This window comes from Diachasma alloeum, unplaced genomic scaffold (genome assembly GCF_001412515.2).
Source record: "Diachasma alloeum isolate Michigan unplaced genomic scaffold, Dall2.0 Dall_scaffold_00760, whole genome shotgun sequence".
Lineage (NCBI taxonomy): Eukaryota > Metazoa > Arthropoda > Insecta > Hymenoptera > Braconidae > Diachasma > Diachasma alloeum.
The window spans coordinates 358,472-383,126 of NW_021680890.1; the positions used below are offsets into that span (position 1 = coordinate 358,472).

Here is a 24,655-nt window from a genome sequence, read left to right on the forward strand (position 1 = left end):
CCCCCCGAATCAAAATGTAACTCACCGGATAAATTTCAATGAATCAATTTCGAAATAATGGTGTTGAATCCAGTGCAGACATTTTACTTCATGTTTTAAATTTAAATTGGATGAAAATAAACTCGACAATTTCTTATTTTCGTTCGGGATATTAACCAACACTAATTATCCAGTCCAGCTGAATCCCTGTACTCAACCTCGAGGATATTTTCTAGACACTTCTATATCACACATAAAACGATAAAAGAGAATTTCAACGAAAGCCCAGAGTGTCATTCTAATTAATAATTTTCTCTGGAATTTTCGACTTCCCCAATGGCTAAAAATGAACTAATTAAATAATAACAACCTGTTGTCCTTTCTCGTCAGTATCACCACCTGTCCCGTGCCATTGGACCTGGGGGCCCCCGAGGCGTAGCTCAGTCCACTCCCGAAGAAGTTCCCCACAGTAACAGACATCCCCAGGTAACTGTACTTATTAACAGGCGATGCGTCCTGCATGGGGGCATGATAGACCGTGCTATCCCTCACCAGAAAGTCATCAGACACCGTGAACAGGTACAGAGTCCCCCTCCAGGTGTGGGGCCCAGGGGTCCCGATGACCACTCGATCGTCAGAAGTGAGGACTCCACTGGTGCCTGCCTGGCAGTACCCGAACTGCTCGTGCGCCTTGGCCGTGGGCTTCCCTGAGCACGGCTTCTTCAGGTCTTGATACTTGAGTTCGTTCGTCAGAATGTAGCACTGGCCCTGGCCCCATTGGGAGTCAGTTGTCTTCACTATGTGACGGTGTGCACAGACCATTACCTTCCCTCCAACGCCCTGGCTTCGGACTGTCACACCCAGCCACTGACCGTCCTTTATCTCGTCATTTCCGGGTGGGATCAACTCGTCTGAATCGATATCTGGAAGTTTCGGAGGTCAGTGGGGGCTAGGGGTGCGTGCACCCTGAGAAATGACGGATGTGAATCCGTTTAATAGACTTCAATATTTGGAGTTTTTTAATTCACTCGAAAAATTCACCCACTAGGTAGCTATTTGTGTAAAGCCTCAGACTGGAAACCTAGGGGTCGTGGGTTCAAACCCAACTCTCGGCATTTTTTTTTTTTTTTTTTTTCAAATTGATGATTCGTACTATTTCGTCCAAACATAAAATCACTTTTCATTTCAATTTTTGATGGGAATACATGAACTCATGAGTTTGTTTCAATGAAAATGTTGAAATTTCTCACAACTTTGTGTTTCAAAAAATATTTATCTGGTGTGAATAAAAAAAATCTCATTGATTTGATTGAAATGAAGTTTATTAAATTGAACTAATGCATTTCTCGGGGTTTGTGGCTAGCCACTAATCGTCTTCAGCGAGTAAAAATGTTAGTAGTTGAGTGCTGAGGTGAAAACTTCAAATGACATTTTTTGTTGAAGACTCAATTCTCGATAAAAAACGAGATCTACTTATGGAAATCTATCACTTCATCACTCATGTATTGGATATTTCTCTCAAAAAACGCTTGCTTCACAAAACCCTCGGCTGAGAGCTTTTTCGTGATGTTAGTGGTCGATAAAAAGTTCGAGGAGTGATAACTGCTGTCGAAGCAATGAAAAAAAACTGGAAAAATTATTATTAAAAATTGTTTTCATTTCAATCCTTCAAAGGTTCTCAATGTTCATCATTAAATTTTGCATGACGATGTAAATATCGTCTTCAATCATAAGCCAAACGAAGCGATTTGTGCGTAAACATGTGTTTTTGTGCAAGCAGGGCACTTTTTCATCATGAAAATAAAACTGAAATACTATTTGCAAATTTTGACTAATGAAACTAAATAATTTGTCTTCTCAAATCAAATTGACAGTCTTATTGATATTTTCACGTTGATTTCAAATCCATTTATGAGAAAAAAAATGTTGAAGTTTCGAGACCATATTTTTTTATTTCAAATAGTACTTCTCCAATTCAAACAATTTAAATTTTGTATTCATGATGCTTTTGCCAGCTCTGGTTTTAGTATGAAAACACAATTCAGCATTTGAATTATTCCGCCAATAACAGGAATAAATTCTTGTTGAAATGTGTAATGACAGATGCATTATGAAAACCTTAATGACAATTGTTATTCGCGTGCCAAAGCTGTAATGCAATTGTCATGCCTGTAATTAATAAAAATAAAAGATTGAATCATTCCAATCATTCTCCACCTTAATTCCACTTACTTGGACCATTTAGACCATCTTCAGCTGTTAAAGTAATTCATAATTTGTTTAGAATTTTTGCACAATGTTTGTTGTCTCGTACTTATTAGTTACTTATTACGATTTTATTACGTTTTTATATGGATCATTAGGTTATATTAATCATGATCTACTGTACATTTATGTAATACCATGTAATGTTACACCAGGTCATTCCTCAAAGCCGATTGTTTTACATGTCTCGGATGTTTATTTTGTTGTGTATGATCAAGAAGTTGCTCTAGTGAATTGTGGGGCATTTGCTGTTGTATTTTTGGGGTGGGGTGAGGGCAGGAAAAATTGACTCACTCAGTCTGCCGTCTGTTATGACCTGCTTGCAGTCACTGGTATTCGTGGTCAGTGGACACTGCCATAAAGCCCCAGATCTGTTGGTACCAGGCTGTCTATTTTGATCCAGAGGCGCGCCCACTAAGATCCTGAGATTGTACCGGAATTTAGAGAATTCGTTTTTTGGAGGTGAATGGGATTTTTCATTAATTCATTATCTCGATTGATTACTTAATTATTCAGGAGTGCATTTAAATTTTTGAAAAGGACAAGTTGCCCAGTTTTTTATTAACCCTCGATCACTCGCTATTTTAGCGTGTTTCTCGACGCTTAAAAATTCTGAAAAATTAGAGTTCCCAGTTCAATCCTTTTATTAAGGGTTGGCGCTGTCCGTTTTCTTCTCGGGGAATTTGTTCAGCTAGAAAAGGGAAAGGAACGTCGAACGGATAGAAAAGCGGCGCTGTGCCGTCCAGATCCGATCAATTAGCCCCTCATGTATAGATATTCCAAATTTTTATTTTTTTCCTCATTTCAATTGAAGGCCCGAGTTGTAGACCCGAGTTTGTAGCAGCGATGTCAGACAAGATATGAATGTTTTTTTGGGCTCAAATGAAAGAGCGGGTCGAGAAATGGCGTGCTAGGTCCTCTAAACATGACAAATGTCTCTAAAGATGATGTCTGTTTTCAATTGAAAAGCAGAGTTGTGACAACATTGTCTAGGAGGACAATGGGGTCTAGGAGTATGTATAGAACATTGGGGTCTAGGAGTCTCCCCTGGTTCAAAACCATCTTTAGAGGTCCTAGCACGCCATTTCTCGACCCGCTCTTTCGTTTGAGCTCAAAAAAACATTCATATCTTGTCTGACATCTTTGCTACAAACTCGGGTCTTCAACTCGGGTTTTCAATTGAAGGCCCGAGTTGTAGACCCGAGTTTGTAGCAGCGATGTCAGACAAGATATGAATGTTTTTTTGGGCTCAAATGAAAGAGCGGGTCGAGAAATGGCGTGCTAGGGCCTCTAAACATGACAAATGTCTCTAAAGATGATGTCTGTTTTCAATTGAAAAGCAGAGTTGTGACAACATTGTCTAGTAGGGCAATGGGGTCTAGGAGTGTGTATAGAACATTGGGGTGGAGGAGTCTCCCCTGGCTCAAGACCATCTTTAGAGGCCCTAGCACGCCATTTCTCGACCCGCTCTTTCATTTGAGCCCAAAAAAACATTCATATCTTGTCTGACATCTTTGCTACAAACTCGGGCCTTCAACTCGGGCTTTCAATTGAAGGCCCGAGTTGTAGACCATTTAGAATCATTTATCAAAGAGATAATTAAACAATTTCGAAACTTAAAAAATAGAATTCCCCAGTACATGATTTTAAATAAAACTCAATTCTACAACTGCATGAGAAGTTTATAAAATTCAAGTAAAAAAATAAAACCATTTATCAAAGAGATGATTAAATAATGAAAAACTAGGAAATTCAATTCCCCAGTACATGTTTATAAAATTAAATTTTGTAATGGTTAATTAACTAATCAATAAGGGACCTCGAGAGAAAGTGTTAATTAAATTTTTTATAGTTTATGAAACAATCTAAGAAAAGTATCTTGAAGTTTTTCAAAATAATTTAAAAAATAGACATAAATAGAAGTCAATTCAACAACTGCCTGAGAATTTCACAAAATCAAATAAAAAATGAAAAAAATTTAAATCGAATCAACAATCCCTCGTGATGATCTCAACTGAATTCCCTTACTCATCTCAAAACTATCCCACAACTTATCTCACGAAACATGAGCCAAGCAGTCCCCAGCTTCATAAAACTATGAATCATAAAAAAATAGACTCATAACAAGAATTAATAGAAAACATGGTGTGCTGGGTGTGAGCACTCCGTCTGTTATCTCCCCCCCCCCCTTCTCCACTTTTTATGGGACACCAGGAGATAAAGATGCCCAAATCATGCGAGCAGATGCCCCGGCGTCAGCAAATAAAAATAAAACAATGAAAAAATATAAAAAAAGATTATTCACCAGCGCTGGGCATTGTTGTCCGGCTCCTCCTGATGTTCAGCAACGGAATAACCGAAATAAGAACCACTTATTCCTCGCTTTATGACAGGTATCCTGGACTCAAGATTAAATCCATAGGCACTGAGCACCATAAACACTCCGATAATAAATAATCCGGTGTTATCCATTTTGTTCGATCACTCGTAATTGCTATTCCGTGTTTATTCGGTCATTGGGATTGGGACTTTTTAGCACAACAAAGAGCACTCGGGGATGGAATAGGTGAGATGAGGTGAGTTTTTCAACCCACACACTTGAGAGAGGCTTGGAGGTTCACTGACGAGAGAGGCGAAGATTCGTCTCCTCAACGCCCACGCTCCGTCGGCCGGCGAGAGTTCTTTCCTTTCTCTGGGGTCGTGGCGCATATTTATGGTTTAGGAGGGGGGGAACTCGGTGGGAACTGAAGTTGGGATGGAGAAGGGAACTTATCGATTGAGGGTAAGGTAGGTAAGAAGAGAGAGGGAGAGAGAAAAAAAAAAATTTATTTCGAGAAAAAAATTTTATTTCAAGAAAAATGTTTTTTCAAAAAAAAATTTTCAAGAAAAATATTTTTTTTTTGTTTCTCCAATTCTCTTATTATGAGACCATGTCTGAAACAACACTTAATGGATTTTGACTATCACGTGGGGTCATGCTCGCAAAAAGGGGGCAATAGGACTATACGCAAAAATAGCATCAATAATTAATTCATTAGAGTCGAAAATTTTATTTAATTGAGGTATCTTATAAAACGTGTCAACTGCATTACCGACCAACGGTAACAACCCCCACCATCTCCCATTCTTCCTTCTATAAATAAACCCACGGCATTCAAAAATAATTCGTCATTCCCGAAATACATTCCACCGATGAATTCTCTGTTTTCTCCCTCAATATTATCCTTACGACTCGCATAATGACTCCTCAAATCGCCCCAGGGGCCGATGACCCGCGCAACCTTCTCCATTATCATCCGATCGATCGAAAAATATGAATTTCCACTTCACGATGTCTCGATTTAATTTTAGATCCGTTGTGCCCCATTACAGCGTCCAATTTTTTTTCTCCATCCCACTGCTGTATGCTATCCCCACCGCGCCATCATTTCACAACCTCCGCTCCCCTCACCGCAACAATGTTAAGAGCCCCGATGTTATATACGCACCGGGGGAAGTGAAGTAAAAGCCAAGCGGATCCAGTCTCGGATCGCAGTGGATCGCAGCTCGATCGTGATCAATAGCATTAACATATCGCCATTATTCCCTAGAAATTTTTTTCCTCAATTTCACCGAAATAATCCCGTAATATCAGCGGATGAATCGGATATTTCGTGCGGGTTTAGCGCATCCTTTCGGAGTTGAATCGAATTATTCGGTTGTGATAAATTGAAAGGGCACTTTTGATTAATTTAGCCGACTCCGGTCGACTCCAGTTGACCCATTATCATCATGTTTAATTATTTAATCGGTTTGTATCACCCTCCAATTTTTTTTTTAATATTTTTTTTTCTTTTTTTATTAGTTTTTGTTTTACTGCGAAGAATGAAATAAACATCTCGATATTTAATATAGTCGTAATTTCAGCCAACGCAAAAATTTTCGAGTGCAAAAATGTAGTTGAATTCAAAATTTTAAATACTGAAATACTAAATTGAAAAAAAGTGAAAAAACTAAAAAATTAAGGATTCAAATGAACGGAATTGTAAAAAAATTGAATTTTTTTATTCAACTGTTGAAGAAAATTTCAATTTAAAATTTTACCGATTTCAAAAATGATTTTTTTGTTCAGAAAGAGATTGCTATTGTTATTATTTTGTTAAGAGATTGGATTGTTAAATGACTTTCCATTTTGCTATTTTATAATTTTCCATTTGTATTTAAAAATAGATTGACAATGAGAAGAAAAACCACTGAACTCACGTAGAAAACGTATTTAATTTGTGGTTTTCTACGAATACTCATTTCCATTGTAAATAAAACACGCGTGGTCATTGTTATTGGCTCTGTGTGAGTGCCCAAGGCGCAATTAAACCGGTGATGACCTTCTTCGTCGTGCGTGACGTTAACTCGATTACCGAGAGATAAAGTTGAGTGAATTTTTTCTGTTTATTTGGAAACTAGTGATGGAGTTTTCGTGAGTTTTTGGAGTAAGAGGACCACCGAAGGTGCATGGAGGGAAAATGGAAGCGGGTCGTTGGGTTTAAGAGGAAAAAAAATGTGGAGATGAAGGTAATTGGGAATTTTCTTCATCCTAGGGAATGAGTTATTTTGGGATTTATGTGTATTTGCTCGTTGGGAGTGTCAGGGCGATTAGGCGGCGTGATAACGCCTTATCGGTGGCTCTGTTTACTCCTAATGATGGTTTAATAACTTTTTTCATTGTATTTTATATTCGGAATTCCCATTTTTTATTAATAAAGGAGAAAACGTTTTTTTAATGAACGAGAGGGGAAGAAATCGTCAAGGTCTTGGGAGTAAAAAAATTACTGAAATGAGGGGAAAATTTTAGGCCATAAATTCTCAGTCGACAGGGGACGAAAAGATTCGAAAAATGGCTTAGAAAATTTTTTCATTTTGTAGAAATCGGATGGAACGAGTTGCGGGTGAACTGAAGAGGATAGATAATTTTGAGGAATGTTTAAAAATACGAGATGGAGGCGCCGCCATCTTGGAAACCCCTTGCGACAGAGGGAGGGGGTATCAAAGCAAGATGGCGGCGCCCGCACTTGTCGCCCACCTCGTATTTTTGAACGTTTCGTGGAATTATTTATCCTCTTTAGATCGCCTTCGACTCGTCTTATTCAGTTTCTAGGAAATGAACAAATTTTTCAAGCTATCCTTCAGATTTTTTTCACCCCCTTTTGGCTGAGAATTCATGGCCCAAAGGCATTCCTCCTGAGGACGCTTATTAGGGAACTTGCATGAATTTTTTTCAATCTTCTAATCTCAAGTTTGGGACCTGAATAATTCATTTTTCACTTACAAACGTTCGAAATATTGCCCATTAATTAATAATTAATTGTTAAAAATTGAACATTTCAAACACTTTGAAACCGCTAATAACGTCACATAGACGGTCGAGCGCTGGACCAATCACAGGATGGCTCGAGCCGACCTAACCCAATCTTGAAGTGCGCCTCAGCCAATGGACGAAAACAACTCCCCACTCTCTTCTTTTTCGACTAATGAAGCGTTACCTGACCGTCTTCGTGACGTCATAGCCGAAAAATTGGCCTCGAAGACGACTGATTTTCAATTAATTACCATAAGACATCTATAGGCAATATTTCTCCACAATTTTCGCCGTTTAGCAATCCATATTATATGGGGAACGTGTGAATAGGGCAATTAGAAATAATTGAGCTTCATGCAAGTTCCCGATTGTTTGATGTTCATCGGGATCACGAAGAGAAGATGAAAACCGTTTTTTTTTGTTTTCGGAATAAATTGTGGGTTTAGATGCAGTGGATGAGCCTCATGATCTGCCTGTACGCGGGGATGGCGTCAGGTCGGACTGAAGAGGACCAAGCGTCCCTGTCCGGTGGGAGCACGGAGTTGAGGGTGGGATTGCCACCCCCGGAGCGATGTTTTTACCAATCTCAGATGGAGTGCCCCGAGGTTGTCAAATCCGACGACTGCCCCTGCAAGCGGATTCCCATTCTGTCGCACACAAGTAACGACGAGAATGCAGTCTACTGCTGCAATTTGAGCGCCAAGAGCTTCGAATTTGGTCTCGCGTGCGCAAGTAAATGATCCGCTATTTGAGAATATGAATAGAGTAATTTTACGGAAATTCATTTCGCGAACTAAATGGAGAAAAGGTCGTACTGACCATTTTGGGATTTTTAGGTCAACGAAGTGGAAAAAGATCGTATAAACCTGATCTCGGGAACATGAAATTTGGGTGATTTGGGCTCTGCAGAATCATTTCGATCCACCTTTTTGTTTTGTTTGAGTACTATTCTTAAGTATATATAAGTTTGAGGATTTTTTTTCCACCAATATCTCTCAGATAGTGGAAGAATGAAAAAAAAAAATTTCGCTGTTTTCTCTTCATTTTTCTCAATTTTCTGATATTCGATCGTACTTTTAAGGGGAGACTACTGAATTTTAAAAGTCGCGGGCTATTGGAATGCGATTTCAATTTAGTTATGTCCAAAAATGAATAATTAGTGCAAAAAATGAAGGAGAAACGATTTATCTCTCCGTTGAGTTTTTGAGGAATATTTCCGAATTTAAAGGAGATAGCGAATTTTTCGTAATTACATTTATTGTAGCACTCAATTGGCTCTACAAAAAAGGTTATAACAAAAATTTAGCTATCTCCCTTACATTCCGAGATATTCTTCGAAAACGGGCCAATAGCCAAAATTGACTTCTCCCGTTTCACCACCTTGCTACTGAATTCGATTTTTTCAGTCTGTCCAATAGCTCTTTCCACTTGGCTGACCTAAAAATCCCAAAATGATCAATACAACCTCCTTCCATTTAGCACACGATTTGATCATGAAATCTTGCAGATTTTCCATCAAATGTTTCTTACATTCACATAAGAAACGCAACGCTAGACGTCTTCAACGTGTCAGAAGTGAAATGGAGACGACTGAAGTCCCTGGCAATAACCGATGGCAGGATTAATCGAATAAAGGGGCAATTTCTTATGATGACTCCAACACAGTGTTTGAACTTGTCTAATAATGGATTGATTGAAATTGAGAATAATTCATTCACGAGATTGGCGCAATTGACCAGTCTCGATTTGTCGTACAACAATGTGACGCATCTGCCGGCTTTGAACACCATGCATGGACGTGAGTTTTGGATTGACATATCGGGGACTAATACACTCATGTGTCACGATGTTTACCAGTCCATCAACAAAACTGGGGAGAAACAGATTCATTTCAATAGGGAGAACGAGACACTCTGCTCGGCTAGTAAGACGTGGCACTGGTTTAATACGACTGAGCAGGTACCCCTCAAGCAAGTGAGGTATTTGAGCCAGGTGTGTATGACTTCACATATGAAAAAATCGTATAGAAATTTTCTATACGGATTGCGTACAGAAATTCTATAGGATTTCGGTATATGATATTCAGATATTTCTGTGCGAATATTTTCTATACGAATTATTTCTGCTCATAAATTTTGACATAAATTGTTGTTTTCATACAAAAGATGTCTAAACGCTCCGGAGAAAAACGTAGAGAAATGTCGTAATTCCGTACGAAATGTTTCTATACATGTCGCAGTGGATCGTATAGGATCAAATCTATAGAAATCGTATAGAAATAATTTGTATAAAAAATATACTCTGTATTCTATATTCTCAATCCGTACAGAGAATCTCTCTACGATTCTATACTTTGATACTAGGGTAAACTGCCCAGTAGATGGACACCTAAGAAAACCGCCCAGTAGATGGACCTTTGTTTTTTAGCAATTGACAAAAAAATTGATGAACAATTCACATTTCAGTATTTTTTTGCGTAATTTCCTATTCAAAAGTAGCTCGTCCATCTATAGGGCAGTGCCCATCTACTGGGTAGCTTACCCTAGCAAATTCACGAATCAATTCGATTTCGATGGAAATTTTCCTAAAAAACTTATATTCGTTTTAAATCCTGGGTGTTTATATGACGAAGTTCTGTTTACACGTCAGTCTCGTTGATTCTAGTTCCCAAAACATTTTCCTATTTCCGATGAACACCCCCATTTGAGTCAACACTCAATTCTACCTTATTTCAATAACAACATGGCTTTTCGAGCGATTGGAATTATTTTTGAGTCGGAACGTACGGAATTTTATCAAGATTATCGAGCTATTAATAGTTGGAAATCAACAGAATAGGCCCTTTTTATGCCCAAGGCCATTCATTATGAGCACCACATGTCAATGTACTCTTCTTTATGATCAAATTCAGCTGCAAACCGAGTGCCCAAAAGGTGACAACTGGCAGTGTCAGTGTAATTTCCGTCGTATGGACATTGTCGAGGGAAAATCACCGACATTAGCTGTTAATGTAGACTGCACTGGTATGCAGTTGACCGAATTACCAGATCGGCTTCCGCGTAACACGATAGCACTCAATGTTTCCTACAATAACGTAAGTCATAATTCATCACCGCACTGGATATCCCAAGAGCCTCAAGAATCCCTCCCACTAATTTCAATTTTTCCTTTCCAAGATCACAGTTCTCGATTACTTGAGCACAAATCATTGGTACGAGGATCTCAGGGAGTTTTACGCTGATTACAACAATATCTCGTCCATCAACAAACTCGAGGGCTCAAAGTTCCTGGATAATTACGCATTTTTGAGTCTCAGATACAATAAAATCAAATCTGTGAGTATCACAAATCATTTATTTTGGCTTCGTGAGGAGTAAGAATGCCTTGTTTTTCAGCTACCAACGTACATTTTATCTCTCAACGGGCCTGATAAGAATTATGCACTCTCCAAGGCTGTGAAGCTTGGAGGGAATGCACTGCATTGTGATTGCAATACTGCTAAACATTTGAAGGTAAATTGTGAACGGTTTTTTTTTCAATTTCGTTGAATAGGAAACTTGCGTGAATTTTGTTCAATTTTCTAATCTCAAGTTCAGGAGCTGAATAATTTATTTTTCATTCACAAACGTTTGCAATATTGCTCATTAATTGATAATTAGTTGCTAAAAGTTGAAGATTTCAAACGCTTTGGAATCGCTAATGACGTCAATTCATAAGACATCTAGGCAATATTTCTCCATAATTTTCATCGTTTAGCCATCCACATGTTACGAGGAATGTGTAAATAGGGGAATTAGAAAGAATTGAGCTTCATGCAAGTTGCCTATCATTTCCCCTCGATAAACGTTCATTTACTAAATCACAAACAAATTCCTCAAGGGATGGCTGCAAGCCAGGATTCTCGATGCCGACGAAGTCCTCTGCGAGAAAATCAAGGAACGAGTGACCGAGCTAGACGCCTCGAAGATGTGCGTCTACCCCGGAGACTGGACTGATTACATTTACTACATTATCGCGACTGAAGTCCTTTTGCTGATAAGTCTCGTGGCGAAGGTCTCCTACGACTACTGGGTCTTCAAAACCGCTGGATATCTACCCTGGCCGGCCAACAAGATGCCGAAATTACCTTGCGATTGGCTGTGCGAAACTTAGGCTCAGTATACTGTCAACCCTCTGTATAAGATACCTCGAGCTCCGAGCACTCGAGGATTACCCTCACTGTCGGCCGGTCATTTATCGACGAAAACAGAGTGATCATAAGCGTCAAACGGGAGGGACGAACGAAGTGATCATAAGGGTCAAATGGCCCTGAGGGTCGAATGATCTCGAGGGTCAAACGTGAGAGACGAGTGGTGTGATCATAGGGCTCCAACGGTCTTAAGGATCTAAACTCCCTCTCGACCCTTTTAGCGATTTGACCCTTACGATCACACCTTTGACTCCAGTGTTCCTATCACGTGGGGTCATGCTCGCAAAAAGGGGGCAATAGGACTATACGCAATAATAACATCGATATTAATTCATTAGAGGCGAAAATTTCATTGGATTGAGGTATCTTATGTAGAGTCGACAGTATTCTCCACTGACATCTCAATCTCAAGTATTGATAACTTGAAAAAAAAAGACTAAGTCAAGTTCACTTCATCATTTTCGTATTTAAAATATATTTTTGACAGGATTTTTACTACCGAAACGATATTGAAATCCAATTGATATTTTTTATACTGGGGACGAATGCAAAATAAATGATAAATATAAAAAAAACGCGATTAAAAAATTTTTTTTTTAATTTGATGAACACTCGAAGATATTATTGATGCATAATAATCCAATTAATGATTAGGTTGCACCCATGACTTTTGATATTAAAAAATAACCCATGTAAATGAAAATATTCTAGTCGATATTGGTGTCTGATCTAGATATTCAAGAGATGTTGAACTCAAATCTGTTTTTGTAATTTGTAAAATGCATTTTCAATAAAAATGAAATAAAATCAAATTTTATTCGGGCTTACGTGCTTTGACTCCAGATTTCTTCACACCTTTCGTATTTTTGGATTTATGAATATTTTTAGATAATTTTTTGTTGACTTTAGGCACTTCTTTCTTGTTTCCTGATTTTTCTCCTTTATTTGAACTCTCCTGATGCTGTTTAATGGATGGTTTTGTGGATTTTTCACTGGAAAAGTCAAAAAAATGAGTTACACTCCGTAAATTGATTAAATTAATCAATTTTTTGATGAATTAATCCATTAATTTCATTGATTTACGAAAACTTTCAAGAAAATTATCAAATTTCCAATCTACATATTTTTTCATCTGCATCAGTAACTGTTTGAGAATTATTTAAATGATTTAATCACCTGTTATTCCTTCTCCTCCTAAATTTAGGAATAGTTGATATGGAATCACGTTTGGGTGCCTCCCTCTCCATCTTCCTCCTATCCCTCTTGCTGTGTTTCTTCATGGCTAGCATATACTCAGGAACTTGACACCCAGAGTCCCTCATGATAGCTGCGATGCTCCGCAAATTAGCAGTATCGCTCTCAGTGAAGAATGTGATGGCTTTTCCCCTGTGTCCAGCTCGTCCTGTCCTCCCGATCCTGTGGATGTACGATATTGCTGACGGTGGAAAATCGTAATTGATGACGAGATTGACACCCTTGAAGTCAATGCCCCGACTCATGAGCTCTGTGCAGATGAGGACCCATATTTTTCCCTCCCTGAAGCACCTCACGACGTTGTCTCTCTGGGGGAAAAAACGAGGAGTAAATTTATCTTGCAGATTTCCATCAATATCAGAGGTAAAATGGAGACGAAAAGTCCCTGGCAATAACCGACGGCAGAATTAATCGAATAAAGGGGCCAATTTGATAACAATAAGGTTTTTTGAGTTTCTAGAAAATGCAAGAGAATTCAGGCAGTTTATTAAAATTCTGAAAGAATTCAAGGAATTTCGAGAGAATTCCGGGATTTTCTAGAACTTGCGAAAGAATTCAGGGAGTTTCTGTAAAATTAAAAAAAGAAACTTTAATGCTTTCAACCTTTCTAGAAACCCAAGAAGTCAAGAAAATTTGAGGGTTTTCCAAAGAAATTGATAAACTTCTCGGTTGTTCTAAAAAAGTCGAAAACATTGGGGTATTTTTTTTTAATGCAGCAATTCTTAAAAATCCTGATATTAAATTTTCTCTTATTCTGACCGGTCGAAGCCGGCCAACACAGTAAATTCTAAATAATCACCTGTGTCTGCGTTCTGTCAGCATGAATGACATCCACATTGATCCCATCATAAATCAGCTCGTTGAACAGCTCCTGCGCCCTCTCCTTGCTCTGCACGAATATCAGAACAGGTGGAGACAGTCCCCCGGAGATGATATTCCTAAAAGCCACTAGTTTCCCCCTCTCGCTCCCCACGAACGTCAGCTCCTGCTCGACTAGATCGGTCGCTGCATTCCTGTGGCCAATGGTCACATTGATCAGACCCTTCAGATTGTGCCTGCACCACTTGGTGACGACTGGTGTGTTTGTCGCACTGAACATGGCTCTCCTCAATGTCTCGTTGGTGCAGACCTTCGATACCTGCTCCAGCTGGTCCCTGAAGCCCCTGGTCCCCTCCTCAAACAGCTTGTCAGCTTCATCGACAATCAGAAACTCCACGTTTGAGAGATTGATGGCTGGTGGATCCTGATTTAACAGGTAGATCAGTCTCTTTGGGGTTGTTATCAGGATGTCGAATTTCTGGGAGCTCTTGGGCCCGTATTTCTCCAGAGCTTGCTTGACCTTGCTGATGATGTGGATGCGGAAGCCACGTCCCTCTGACAGCCTCATGCATTCTCGATAGGTTTGCTTTGCCAGTTCTCGGGTCGGGCTGAGGACTATCGCCCTGAATCCCAGCTTTCGTGGGCCCTCCAGGTGGTGGATTATGGGCAGGAGGAAGGCTGCTGTCTTGCCGGATCCTGTCGGGGCACACGCCAGGACTTGACGGCCCTGAAAGAATCGGGGGAATGGGGCTTTTAGATCTTTGTGGGTAATGGGGGTTACTCTGTAAGGAGTGAGTTTAGGAGGAAATTTCTTCAGGGATTTTTGGCAGCGATTTTTGTCGCCTAGAAATAAGTTCTTATGACATTTTTTCTGGAGATGCTTCTTTGTTGAGATATTCGCATTTTAAGCAAACTCTAATTTTTTGTTAATTGTTATCTCAATAACGAGGGGTTCTAGAGGAAAATGTCTCGTATATAATTTGTAGCAATTTGAGTTCTCTGCAAAAAAGTTTTATGACATTTTCTCCTGAAGTCAATGGTTCTCCGGACAATCACGATGAAACGAGATAATTTATCTAAAAAATTAATTCACCTCCAGAAGAATCGGCATTGCTTGCATCTGAATGGGCGTGGGCTCCTTGTACCCGCATTTATTAAGATTCTCGATCAAGTCAGCTCCAACCCCATGACGAGCGAGTTCCTCGAATGAAGCTATTGGCTCAGGAATCCTTCGGCCAACGACAGCAATCTTGTGAGAATTCCTGAACTGATTGATCTTCTCCTGGTGCTGCTGGGACTCTCTCTCCTCGGTCGTCATATTTTTCTTTTTGGTGTTCTTGCGATCATCAGTGGCCGTGGAAAGTCCATTCAGAAGTGTTAAAGTCTGTCCTTTTGGTGATGAGGCGTCAATAGTGGTGGAATCATCTTCAGGGCCTTCGTCTCTTGCTTTTCGTTTTTTTGATGGGGAGATATCGTCCACAGGCTCGATTTTAATGCTTTGAAGGTTCACATTCTTCTCTAATTTCTTTCCAAACTAGAACAAAAAGAAAACTGATGGGCAATTCTGGAAATTTTTTGGGAATACTTTGAATGTCCGAAGAAATTCGACGGGATTATCAAAATTTTCAGATTTTCTGGGATTTTTTGATGCAAAAATGTGAAATTAAATCAAACAAAAAAGAAAATAATCATTCAAAATTACACAAAATCCCTCTCACATCATCCCCCATATTCTCCTCAAAATAAATCATCTTCAAACAAAAAAAAAACAAAATTGATAAACAAATCACAGAAATTCTATGGAAGTAGTTGAAAATTTCAAAAAAAATTCTGTAATAAATTATCAAAACCATTAGCACTCCTGTTTTGCTGCGAAAAACTTCGAATTGAATGAAAATAATGACGAGAACCCACCCAAAATCACTTTTACACCTTCAAAACCCCGAATTCTCTCCAAAATAAATAATCTCCTGATCGTCAATAAACAAACCACATGTTGTTGACATCTCCCCTGAGCCCTAAATCACCAAAATCATGATCCCACTCACCTGGAAGTACTCAATGTCCTTCTTAAACCGTTTCTTATCGAACTTAGCACCTGCCGACAGTTGTTTAAACAAATCAAAAGCGTCCATTATCAACTAAACAATGAATTTTCCATGAAAAAAACAATTATTTCGCACATGGGAGTCACGTGGAGAGTGGGGGGACACGACAGTCAGCAACTGGAACCCGCTAGGGGCGCCACATCTCCTCGAAATCCCCCTAGTGGCGAGAAAACTCATTAGAAACTTCTAGGTTTTATTCTCAGAGGAATTTCTTGATAAATAAATTTTTTTTGTTAAATATCTCGGGGATGAAGGCATTTAGACAAAAATGTCAAAATAGAAGTTTTGTAGAGAATTTTATGGGCTACAAAAAATTTTTTATGAGAATTTTTCGTGAGACGGCTCGTTTTCAAGTTATTCTCACTTATAGTGTCACGAAAACTCTCTGGAAGCCGCAAAAATTCCACCAGTCACATTCCTTTCTAGGTTTTATTCCCAATGGAGGGATTTAACGAACATCTGAGCATTGTTTATCAATTAAAATTGGCGGGATTGTCTCAGTAATTACTGGCAATTGCTTCATAAACCTTCAGGAAAGCTCGTCATGGCGAGTGCAGGGAGTAAGTATCTGAAATAATCAATCTAAATAATCAGAAAAATGATTGAAAAATCGATGGAAATTATTTTTGGAGAGAGAAAATGGTTTGATTTATGGGATAACCTTTCTGTTGTGTCAGAATTGCAACCGGTGAAGGTCGCTGAACTCCTGGGGCACCCAAAAAGTGCTGGAAAAGAGTCAGGTAATTAGTGCTTTTCTTCAAATGGAGATAATTTCGAGATTTGAGGTTTTCAATAGTTTTTTCGGGGCTTTGCAGTGTCAGAGCGCAAGAAAATGGAGCCTGTGAGGATAAAACAACTGCTGGAGTCCACCTCGAAGTCCTGTTCTCGCTCTACTGGTGAGTCAGATGGTCTAGGGTTGATGATCTTGGGGTGGAAAGGGGAGAAGTTGATTCAATTCGAAGGGATCAGAGAGTGAGACGAGTCTGGGGAGAATGTCAGACTTTTTTTGGTGGATATCTCGGAGACGAGGGGGCTCAGAGGAAAATATCGAAAGGGATTTTTTTGGGGAATTTCATGGGCAACAAAAAATGTCCTTTGAGAATTTTTCGTGGAGCCACTCGTTCTCGAATTATTTCCATGTTTAACAAATATTATTTCCATTGGAAGTAAAATATTTTGTGAAGTCAATTTGGTTATCCTTTACACATGTTTAATTGTCTAAATGAGGAGTGGCTTTAGGGGAAAATCTCACGAAGTATTTTATTTATTTATTTTTATTTTATTAAAATTTTTATTTCCCTAATGAAACTATTTAATCAGAATTAAGAATAAAATCATTTCAAACATTACGAATCTATTTTAATCACGACATTTGAGGACCACAAACTAAATCTATGTGATGATTGAGTTCAGGGGAAAATATGAAGCAACATTTTATTTCATTTCCCTAATGAAACCATTTACTTACAAGAAAACAATTAAAAATCTATTCTACTCCCGACGCTTGACGTCTATAAACTACAAATCACCCATGAACATTCCAACAATAATTTCCCAATCATTCGTCCCCGTCCACAGATCGCGTCACTCGGCCCACGTTCTTAATCCCAGGGAAAGGTGTTCGTCGGAAGCTGTACGACCGCTCGCCCTCCCCGCGCACCAGTAGACCCTCAATCTGTCCCCCGAAGTGGACGCGCCCCTCGACCCGCGCCTCAGCAATCGCCCCCAAAAACCCCTCCCGCATGACCCTCCTGCCCCCTTCGAAAGCCCGACAGTCCCTCCTCCCCCCTCATCCCTCAAAACCCTCGACAAAGCCTCGAAAAAGCTTCCTCCTCCCCCCGAATTCCATCGTGAAGCAGCACATGGAGAAGTCCTTCCACGAAAAAACAATCCTGGAGGCGTCCCTCATCATCACGGAAGAAAATCCCCAGGATAACCCCCAGGAAACGGTGAGACTCGAGCGGCCAACAGTGATAATTCGCTCGCAATCGTCGAAGAAGGCTCAGAAGCCCTCGGAACCTCCCCCCGAGGACCTCGACGCGACCTTCTCCAAGGACTCAGACTCCCCGGAGGACCTGGAGAAGTCACTGGAGAATAAAGAAAACATTCCCCCACCTGTCGAGCCCTCCACGCAGCCCCTGGCCGAGTCGAAGTCCGTTAAACTCGATTCGGAGCTGCCCCAGGAGATACTGAGACGTCTCGAGAAGATAGAAGTGGCCATCGAGGAGATCAGAACCACGCAGAATCGCAAACTACAGACCGTGGAGCAAATCTACGATTTTTTGAAGAGTTTAATTGAAGGGAAGAGAGAGAATTCCAAAGTTTTGGCGACTCTCGATCGGGTTTTGGATAAGGAAAATTTGGTTTCTGGGAGCAGATCCAGGAGACGGTCCAAGGCCTCCCCTGGGGAGCGCAGGCGATCGGCTAGGATTGCCGAGAGGCAGAGTAATGACCCTGATGACAGCTTTTCGATGCTCGAGGAGAAGCTCAACGTGAAGTCCACTGGGAAAAGTACGAAGGTCGTGACGCCAGGGAAGAAGACTCCGGTGCACGATCAGTTCATGAGGCGCAGGTATTAATCTAATTATCTCGGTTATCAGTGGGTTTACGAGGAAATGACTCAAGAGTTTTTTTGTAGAGAATTTTGGGGGCTGTAAAAAAGTTCTTGTGACATTTTTTCGGAGGGTGGCTCTTTATCGAGATATTTTTCATTTTTAATAAACTCGAAAAAAAAAAATTTCTGTTCTCGTCGTTTTTTTGTTTTATTTTATTTTTATTATTCTCTATGACAAGCTGTGGTAACTTATTGGTTTTGGGCTAAATAAAAAAAATTTGATAAACTCTGATTTGATGAAAAAGAAAATTCAACGATACATTGATATTTTCACTTTCTGTTGATCATTTAATTATCTCGGTAATGAGTAGTTTTAAGGGAATAATCTGTTAGACATTTTCTGTAGAGAATTTCCTGATATGAAAAAAGATTCTTATGACATTTGTTCGTAGGATCACCCGTTGTGATTGTAATTACGCGTTTATGAAGTTTATTTTGTGAAAACCGTTGTGTTTTTTAAATTCACTGGTTTTGGTTTCGTTTTTTTTATATTTCATTCTTTATTTCGGAATCTAGGTGCAAGAGTGAAAGGGCGTTGAGGGAGTACCTCGCGATGAAGGCGAGCATGAGTTATCTGGAGACCCCGGAGGCTGGAAAGCTCAGGGAAATGCAGGGGGTGAACACTCCTTCTGGGAAGAAAAGCCTGAGGAGGTCGATATCGAGAAAAGTCTTTGATGAACTGGAGGATCTTTACAGCGATGATATCGAGTAGAGGATTATTTTGTCGAAGCATTGATTGACTCTAAAGATTAATTTAAGGAGATTTATATCTATTGAGAGGCAATGGAGCTTACCATCGGAGTAGTAACTAGATTTCAAGTTTTTTCGTCGTCAGACGACTATTCAAAAAAACACAAACACGCTCACATTATCAATAATCTTGGTATTTATAATGTAAGAAATTGGAACCCAATTTCTACTCCGATGGTAAGTTCCATTACCTCTTGAAAGTTTAAAAAAATTCGGAATAGGTTTTTATATTTTTGTAAGGACTAGGCAAGAGTTGGGAGGATTTTCTGTATAAATTGCATTTTTATGAACAATAAAAGCATCAGAATAAGAATATTTCCATGAGGAATTTTTTCGAAGAACTTGCTCGTTTCCATTTCATTGTTCCAATTGTTCTTGACTTTCTTTATGGAGAAGAATTCCACAATTCAATTGAATTTTAGTTTGAATTTGTTAGTTTTTTAAATTGAAGTATGATTTTTTAATGACAAAAGTCATTGCAATTTCAGCCAAAAATTTTGAACAGTGAAATTTCAACCAAAAAAATTATTAAACATTAAAAATAATAATAGTGTATTGTTTACTTGTATTTACAGTATCTGGAACTAATAAACAAAATAATGAAACCGTATTGAAACAGAAAAACACAATAAAAATCAAAAATTGAAAGAGAATTTTTCATTTATTTTTGAATCCATCGCCATTTTTCTTGGAGCCATTCGTCCCCTGGGCTCCCCCCAATTTTCTCCCTCGCATCTCGGATCGTTCATCATTCCATCACAGTTCGTCATCGAGTGCAGATCGCGCGCCGGTTCTGGAGTGATTTTTTGTCAAAAAAACGTCAAAATGCCCCCGAAAAAGGCGCAAAAGGGCAGAAATGGTTTCTGGTACTTCATGCAGGATTTCAAGAAGACCCAGGAGCATCACGGGCGAGTATTTCCCGGAGGCTTCAAGGATATCCAGGCTGATCCAGAGTGTTCCAAAGCGTGGAAGGTGAGTGCACACAGAACAGGATTTTCCTTTGTCACGTGACATCTTGAGAACATTCTCTTTGTTCTGATCAGGCGAAGGAGGCAAAATGAATTCTCTTCAATCTTCAATATTATATCTCTTCACTAAACCATGCGATTGGGATGGGTCAGGCCTCATTTTGAAGCTTGAAAAAAAATCTTTAAAATGAAAGAAAAATTTGGAAATTTCACTCGGCTGAAGTCGAGTTATTGACGGTTGAACAGGGGCTTTCAAATCGGAATCAATTCGCTTGTTTACGGTAGGAATTCATTGGAGTGTTATGGTTGCGAGAAGGGGGAAGGGAGATTCTGAAAACAAAGGAGTGGTTGTTATCCCACGATTATTTTAGGATGAAGAATATCATGGGAATTGTTGGGGACTTATGAAATCGAATTCATCCGGAAAAGCGAATGAAACGAAATTGATGTCCTGAACTCTTGATTTTCTTAGGAAACATTTTAAAAATCTTAGAAAATTGGAAGGTCTACGTTTCGACGATCATTCATGAAATAAATATTTTTTTTATTCATTTTATTTATTCATCTTTTTGGTATTACAAACGTTTTCTTTGTTCTACACCTATGTAGGCCTCCGCCTCTCCTTAATACTTAGATAACGTCAATTATATAAATTTTTTTCTAAATTCATATTTTCATTTAACTCTGTTCTAAGTAGTCAAGATCAAATATCACTGTTATTCACGAAATAACTAAATAATTACAATTCTTGAAGCTTAAGACATTTTTTCATAAAAATGTCATTAAAAGTTATGTCTTCCTTACAAAAAAAAAATTTACACCACCTGCAGAAATTATCAGAAGACGAGAAGAATCGCTACAACACAATGGCAGACAAAGAAAAAGGGCAGCCGAGGTTGACGGGCTGGGGTGAGCCAATTTCTCTCGTCCTGGAGAGACAGAGGAAGCACCAGGAGTTCGGGGCGATCATGAAGGCCGACATCGACGAGACAATTCGCCTGGCCCAAGCCTGCGACAACATTCCTGACCTCACAGTCTACTTCATCCATGTGAACTACTCCTACTGCAAAGATCGCCCTGACACTACAGTCGACTACATCCCCATAGAGTTCGCAATCTGCCAATTTTCAATTGCTGATGGGATCAAGAATGTTTATCATGAGATTGTAAAAGTCAAAGTGGAGCTTGGTTTTGCTAGAGTCGCCATAGAGCACGCAGACAACACTCACAAGATTCCAGAGAATTATGAACAGGGGGAGGACGACTACAAGAAGATGTACGAGAAATTTCGAGGCTTTCTCAAGCCCATGGAGGACCAGACTGGCAAACTGCCACCGATTTACACTCGTCAGAAGTTCGTCACGACTGTCACTTGCTTTCTGGACAGACTCACAGCTGGAGGGGGTACGTATACTGGTAGAAAATTGTTTATGAACAGTTTTAGGAGATGATTAAACTTTAAGGATATGCAAGTAATTTGGATATTTTTTCTCCAGTGAAATGCTTTTCTACTTTTGTTATTTAAAATTCAGCAAAATTAAAAAAAAAACTCAAATAAAACCAATTACTTAGAATTATTTAGTTATATTCCTAGTATTTATAAATAATAAATCGAGTGAAAACTCGAGATAAACACGAAAAATAAACTGGAATGAATAATAGATAATGAACAATACTTTGGACTCAGTCTTTGAATTTTTTCATCTCCCTTCAGATGTTCCGGATGACACCTTTACTCTGTACTCCCTGGAGTGCCTCTTTGGAAAGCTAATGGTCCTGTGTAACCCCGAGGTCGATCGTTTCTGCAACCCAATTCTCCTGGCCGAATCAGAATTCGAGAAGGATTCATTCGCCTATTTCCCAAATCTTGAGTGCGAGGTATTCAATTAAATATTCAACAGATTTTCAACTGTGTCTTCTGAATATTAACTGCATAAATAAATAATCAAATTAATTTTGAAATATTTATCAATGTTTTTTCTAAATAAAAAAGCATATTCAAGCATGAATCACTAAATCAATAAAATAATAAATTATCTTTTAATATTGTTTCTAATATTCACCAAAATTCGTGAAATTTTACATTTGCTATACAATTCTATTGTTTTACACTTTTTTATTGATGTTTGATTGTCTTTTTTCACTCGCAGTATCACCAGAAGATTGAAGGTACATCCATCCATTGTTCGTTCTCAATAATTCGACAGTGGGCCTTCGTCATTTGTGATTACTGCTGCAATTGGTTCGGAGTGGAGATGCTCCCTAACATCCATCGTCCTGATATTCCTTCCACCGAGGATGAGGAAGTCAACTTCCTGGCAACGAGCATTGCCTCCATCAGAGTGGAGAAAGAGTTCAAACCCAGTAATCTCAAGTCAATGACAGGAGTGAGGCTCAATATTCAGTGAATTTTTCCTCCAGTTTCTCATCGTTAATCTATTGAACTGATCGATTTATTCTTTTTTACAGGTGAGTGAGGCTTACAGGTACGAAAAAGCGGGGAGAACTGCGAGGGAGGAGGCACAGAGGAGGAAGGATGCTTTTCTGAACCCTCTGGAGATCATCGATCACAGCAAGCCAGTGGACAAGAGCTTAAAATACGTAAGTAACAATACTTCAGTAGTGAAGTGGTAACGGAGACAAGTCGACTTATCTCCCAGTTGACTTTTTGAGGAATATTTCCGAATCTAAGGGAGATACCGAAATTCTTGTAATTACATTTGTTGTAGCACTCAATCAGCTCCATAAAAAAGGTTATAACAAAAATTTTGCTATCTCCCTTAGATTCCGAGATATTGATGGAAAACTGGTCAGTAGTCAAAATTGACTCATCTCCTTTTACCACTTCGCTACTGAATTGAATTATAAATCTTTTTGTCAACAATATTTTCAATGATGTTATTAATCAAACTTCGAAGGTCTGAATTTGATTCTCTGTTATAAACAGTTAGGAAATTTTTTTTTCAATCTGGAAAAAAATGAATGGACGTCTTTGACTCATTTTTGCGAATGATTTCATTTGAATTTAATTGATTGCAGTTCAGACCCCTGAGGCCACCGAATACAGTGATGGGACATGGTGAAGTACCTCCTCAGGTCGTTACGCAGACGAAGCCAAGGACGGGAAGAGGTAGGGCCCAATTAATCAATTGAGTTAATCAACTAAAATTAATTTACTTCATGTAAAATGGCTTATTGCAGGCCGTGGAGGAATTGCCTACGATTAGTTCGATCTTCCAGAGTTTCTGAAGGTCTTCTCGCCGTTCTTCACGTCTCCATGGGCTCCACCAGCCTAAAATTCTGGAGAACTTCATTCATAACTTTGGACTAAAGGACTTTGGAGGAAACTTTTAGAGATACTATTTTTTTGTTTGACATTGTTTATTCGATAAACAGTGAACGTTTTTTGAATCTATTTAGGACTTCGATGTATGGAATCGTGATGAATCATGAGAATAGGAGTTTCATAATGAGGGATACTAATTAGAAAAAAACATGAAAGATTAGAAAATGAGAAACAGGTTTTTCATATTATTTTTTATTACAATCCGATTATTAATCGATCTTCGTCGTTTTTCATGTCTTTTCGTGGGATTGTATACTTTCTTTCTTATTTTACTTTCTCGAGGATAATTCGATTATCAATAATCGATGTACTTCTTTTATTTGAGTATTTTGGATAAAACATGGATTAATTAAAGATGAGTATTTATGGGATTACAGTTGAGAGTTCTTGGAGATTATTGATGACTTATAGAAGTCTCGATGAATCATGAGAATAAGAGTTTCACTAATAGGAATAGAAATAAAAGAGAATTTGAAGAAGGGATGATTAGAGATAGATTCTCAATCAATTATTTATCAATAGACTCAAAGATGAGACTGATTACTGATGTAATTATGGTACAACATATGTAATCACAAATGAACTTTGTAATATCGATTAATAAGATACTAAGATTAATAAGTAAATACAATGGTTTTCACAGGAATTTTCAATACTTTTTTTTTTGCTGAATATCTCTGTATTCTTATTCTATGCCCACCATATGACCCCCATGAACCTTATTTTGACCCTTGTGAGTCTTAATTTTGGAGTCTTCATTTCGAGTACCAAATTTTTATCACCAAAAGTCGATTTGGATTTTTATAATATAGAGGGATCTAAAAATATCTTTACTTTTCCTCTAAAACACTTTTCACTATCATTGAGAAATTTCGTCGTTTAGAATTACCAAACTAAATTTCTGTTCAATCTTTCATGAAAATTTATAGAAATTAGGAATACAATATTTTATTGTATTATATTATATAATAGCAATTTAATTGATCATTCCATAATTTAATTGATTTTTCTCTAAAATATATGGAAAT

General features: G+C 38.6%; 5 protein-coding genes across 7 annotated transcripts in view; 3 read left to right on the forward strand and 2 right to left on the reverse strand.

Moving 5' to 3' along the window:
* The window catches only part of LOC107044588 (integrin alpha-PS1), a 10,528-nt gene extending 5,625 nt beyond the window's left edge, over window positions 1-4,903 (reverse strand). Inside the window, exons 1-4 of one of the 2 annotated variants that reach the window (XM_015266526.2) lie at window positions 4,550-4,903; window positions 2,539-2,666; window positions 2,212-2,235; window positions 350-902 (exon numbers count right to left, since the gene is read on the reverse strand). In XM_015266526.2, the coding sequence (XP_015122012.1) occupies window positions 350-902; window positions 2,212-2,235; window positions 2,539-2,666; window positions 4,550-4,716 (872 nt within the window). In that variant the 5' untranslated portion in view covers window positions 4,717-4,903. The remainder of the gene's footprint in view (window positions 1-349; window positions 903-2,211; window positions 2,236-2,538; window positions 2,667-4,549) is intronic. The other variant, XM_015266527.2, reaches the window with a different exon arrangement.
* An 850-nt stretch (window positions 4,904-5,753) lies between these two features.
* Window positions 5,754-12,595, forward strand: LOC107044616 (protein halfway). 2 transcript variants are annotated; one of them, XM_015266562.1, is made up of 8 exons: window positions 5,754-6,034; window positions 6,454-6,795; window positions 8,026-8,311; window positions 9,087-9,571; window positions 10,491-10,673; window positions 10,756-10,914; window positions 10,975-11,091; window positions 11,459-12,595. In XM_015266562.1, exons 2-8 carry the CDS (start codon window positions 6,736-6,738, stop codon window positions 11,729-11,731), a joined length of 1,563 nt encoding a protein of 520 aa, XP_015122048.1. In that variant the 5' UTR covers window positions 5,754-6,034; window positions 6,454-6,735; the 3' UTR covers window positions 11,732-12,595. The 2 variants fall into 2 exon arrangements, with proteins under 2 accessions (XP_015122048.1, XP_015122047.1); XM_015266561.1 differs by having other exon boundaries at window positions 6,688-6,795.
* Window positions 12,349-16,047, reverse strand: LOC107044615 (probable ATP-dependent RNA helicase DDX52). The gene is made up of 5 exons (XM_015266560.2): window positions 15,890-16,047; window positions 14,935-15,375; window positions 13,822-14,568; window positions 12,945-13,330; window positions 12,349-12,760 (listed from the first exon to the last, which is right to left on the reverse strand). Exons 1-5 carry the CDS (start codon window positions 15,974-15,976, stop codon window positions 12,583-12,585), a joined length of 1,839 nt encoding a protein of 612 aa, XP_015122046.1. The 5' UTR covers window positions 15,977-16,047; the 3' UTR covers window positions 12,349-12,582.
* A 353-nt stretch (window positions 16,048-16,400) lies between these two features.
* Window positions 16,401-19,628, forward strand: LOC107044571. Its single transcript, XM_015266499.1, has 5 exons — window positions 16,401-16,509; window positions 16,627-16,689; window positions 16,765-16,845; window positions 17,528-18,521; window positions 19,080-19,628. The coding sequence occupies exons 1-5, from the start codon at window positions 16,494-16,496 to the stop codon at window positions 19,273-19,275; spliced, it is 1,350 nt and encodes a 449-aa protein (XP_015121985.1). The 5' UTR covers window positions 16,401-16,493; the 3' UTR covers window positions 19,276-19,628.
* Window positions 19,629-20,080: 452 nt separating this feature from the next.
* LOC107044567 (protein maelstrom homolog) lies at window positions 20,081-24,234 on the forward strand. The gene is made up of 7 exons (XM_015266494.1): window positions 20,081-20,285; window positions 21,112-21,685; window positions 21,996-22,159; window positions 22,432-22,668; window positions 22,751-22,882; window positions 23,321-23,411; window positions 23,483-24,234. The coding sequence occupies exons 1-7, from the start codon at window positions 20,139-20,141 to the stop codon at window positions 23,506-23,508; spliced, it is 1,371 nt and encodes a 456-aa protein (XP_015121980.1). The 5' UTR covers window positions 20,081-20,138; the 3' UTR covers window positions 23,509-24,234.
* The last annotated feature ends 421 nt before the right edge of the window (window positions 24,235-24,655 follow it).

Bases quoted from the DNA above. Each gene is read 5' to 3' on its own strand.
- LOC107044567 (XM_015266494.1), top strand. From the start codon at position 20,139: ATGCCCCCGAAAAAGGCGCAAAAGGGCAGAAATGGTTTCTGGTACTTC. The intron at 20,286-21,111 runs GTGAGTGCACAC...CACCACCTGCAG, and splicing joins AGTGTTCCAAAGCGTGGAAG to AAATTATCAGAAGACGAGAA. The intron at 21,686-21,995 runs GTACGTATACTG...ATCTCCCTTCAG, and splicing joins CAGACTCACAGCTGGAGGGG to ATGTTCCGGATGACACCTTT.
- LOC107044616 (XM_015266562.1), top strand. From the start codon at position 6,736: ATGGAGGGAAAATGGAAGCGGGTCGTTGGGTTTAAGAGGAAAAAAAAT. The intron at 8,312-9,086 runs GTAAATGATCCG...GAAATCTTGCAG, and splicing joins ATTTGGTCTCGCGTGCGCAA to ATTTTCCATCAAATGTTTCT. The intron at 11,092-11,458 runs GTAAATTGTGAA...AAATTCCTCAAG, and splicing joins ATACTGCTAAACATTTGAAG to GGATGGCTGCAAGCCAGGAT.
- LOC107044615 (XM_015266560.2), bottom strand. From the start codon at position 15,976: ATGGACGCTTTTGATTTGTTTAAACAACTGTCGGCAGGTGCTAAGTTC. The intron at 14,569-14,934 runs GTGAATTAATTT...CGATTCTTTCAG, and splicing joins CAATGCCGATTCTTCTGGAG to GGCCGTCAAGTCCTGGCGTG. The intron at 12,761-12,944 runs GTGATTAAATCA...TGACTTTTCCAG, and splicing joins AGGAGGAGAAGGAATAACAG to TGAAAAATCCACAAAACCAT.
- LOC107044571 (XM_015266499.1), top strand. The intron at 16,846-17,527 runs GTGAGTCAGATG...CCCCGTCCACAG, and splicing joins GTCCTGTTCTCGCTCTACTG to ATCGCGTCACTCGGCCCACG. The intron at 18,522-19,079 runs GTATTAATCTAA...TTCGGAATCTAG, and splicing joins GATCAGTTCATGAGGCGCAG to GTGCAAGAGTGAAAGGGCGT.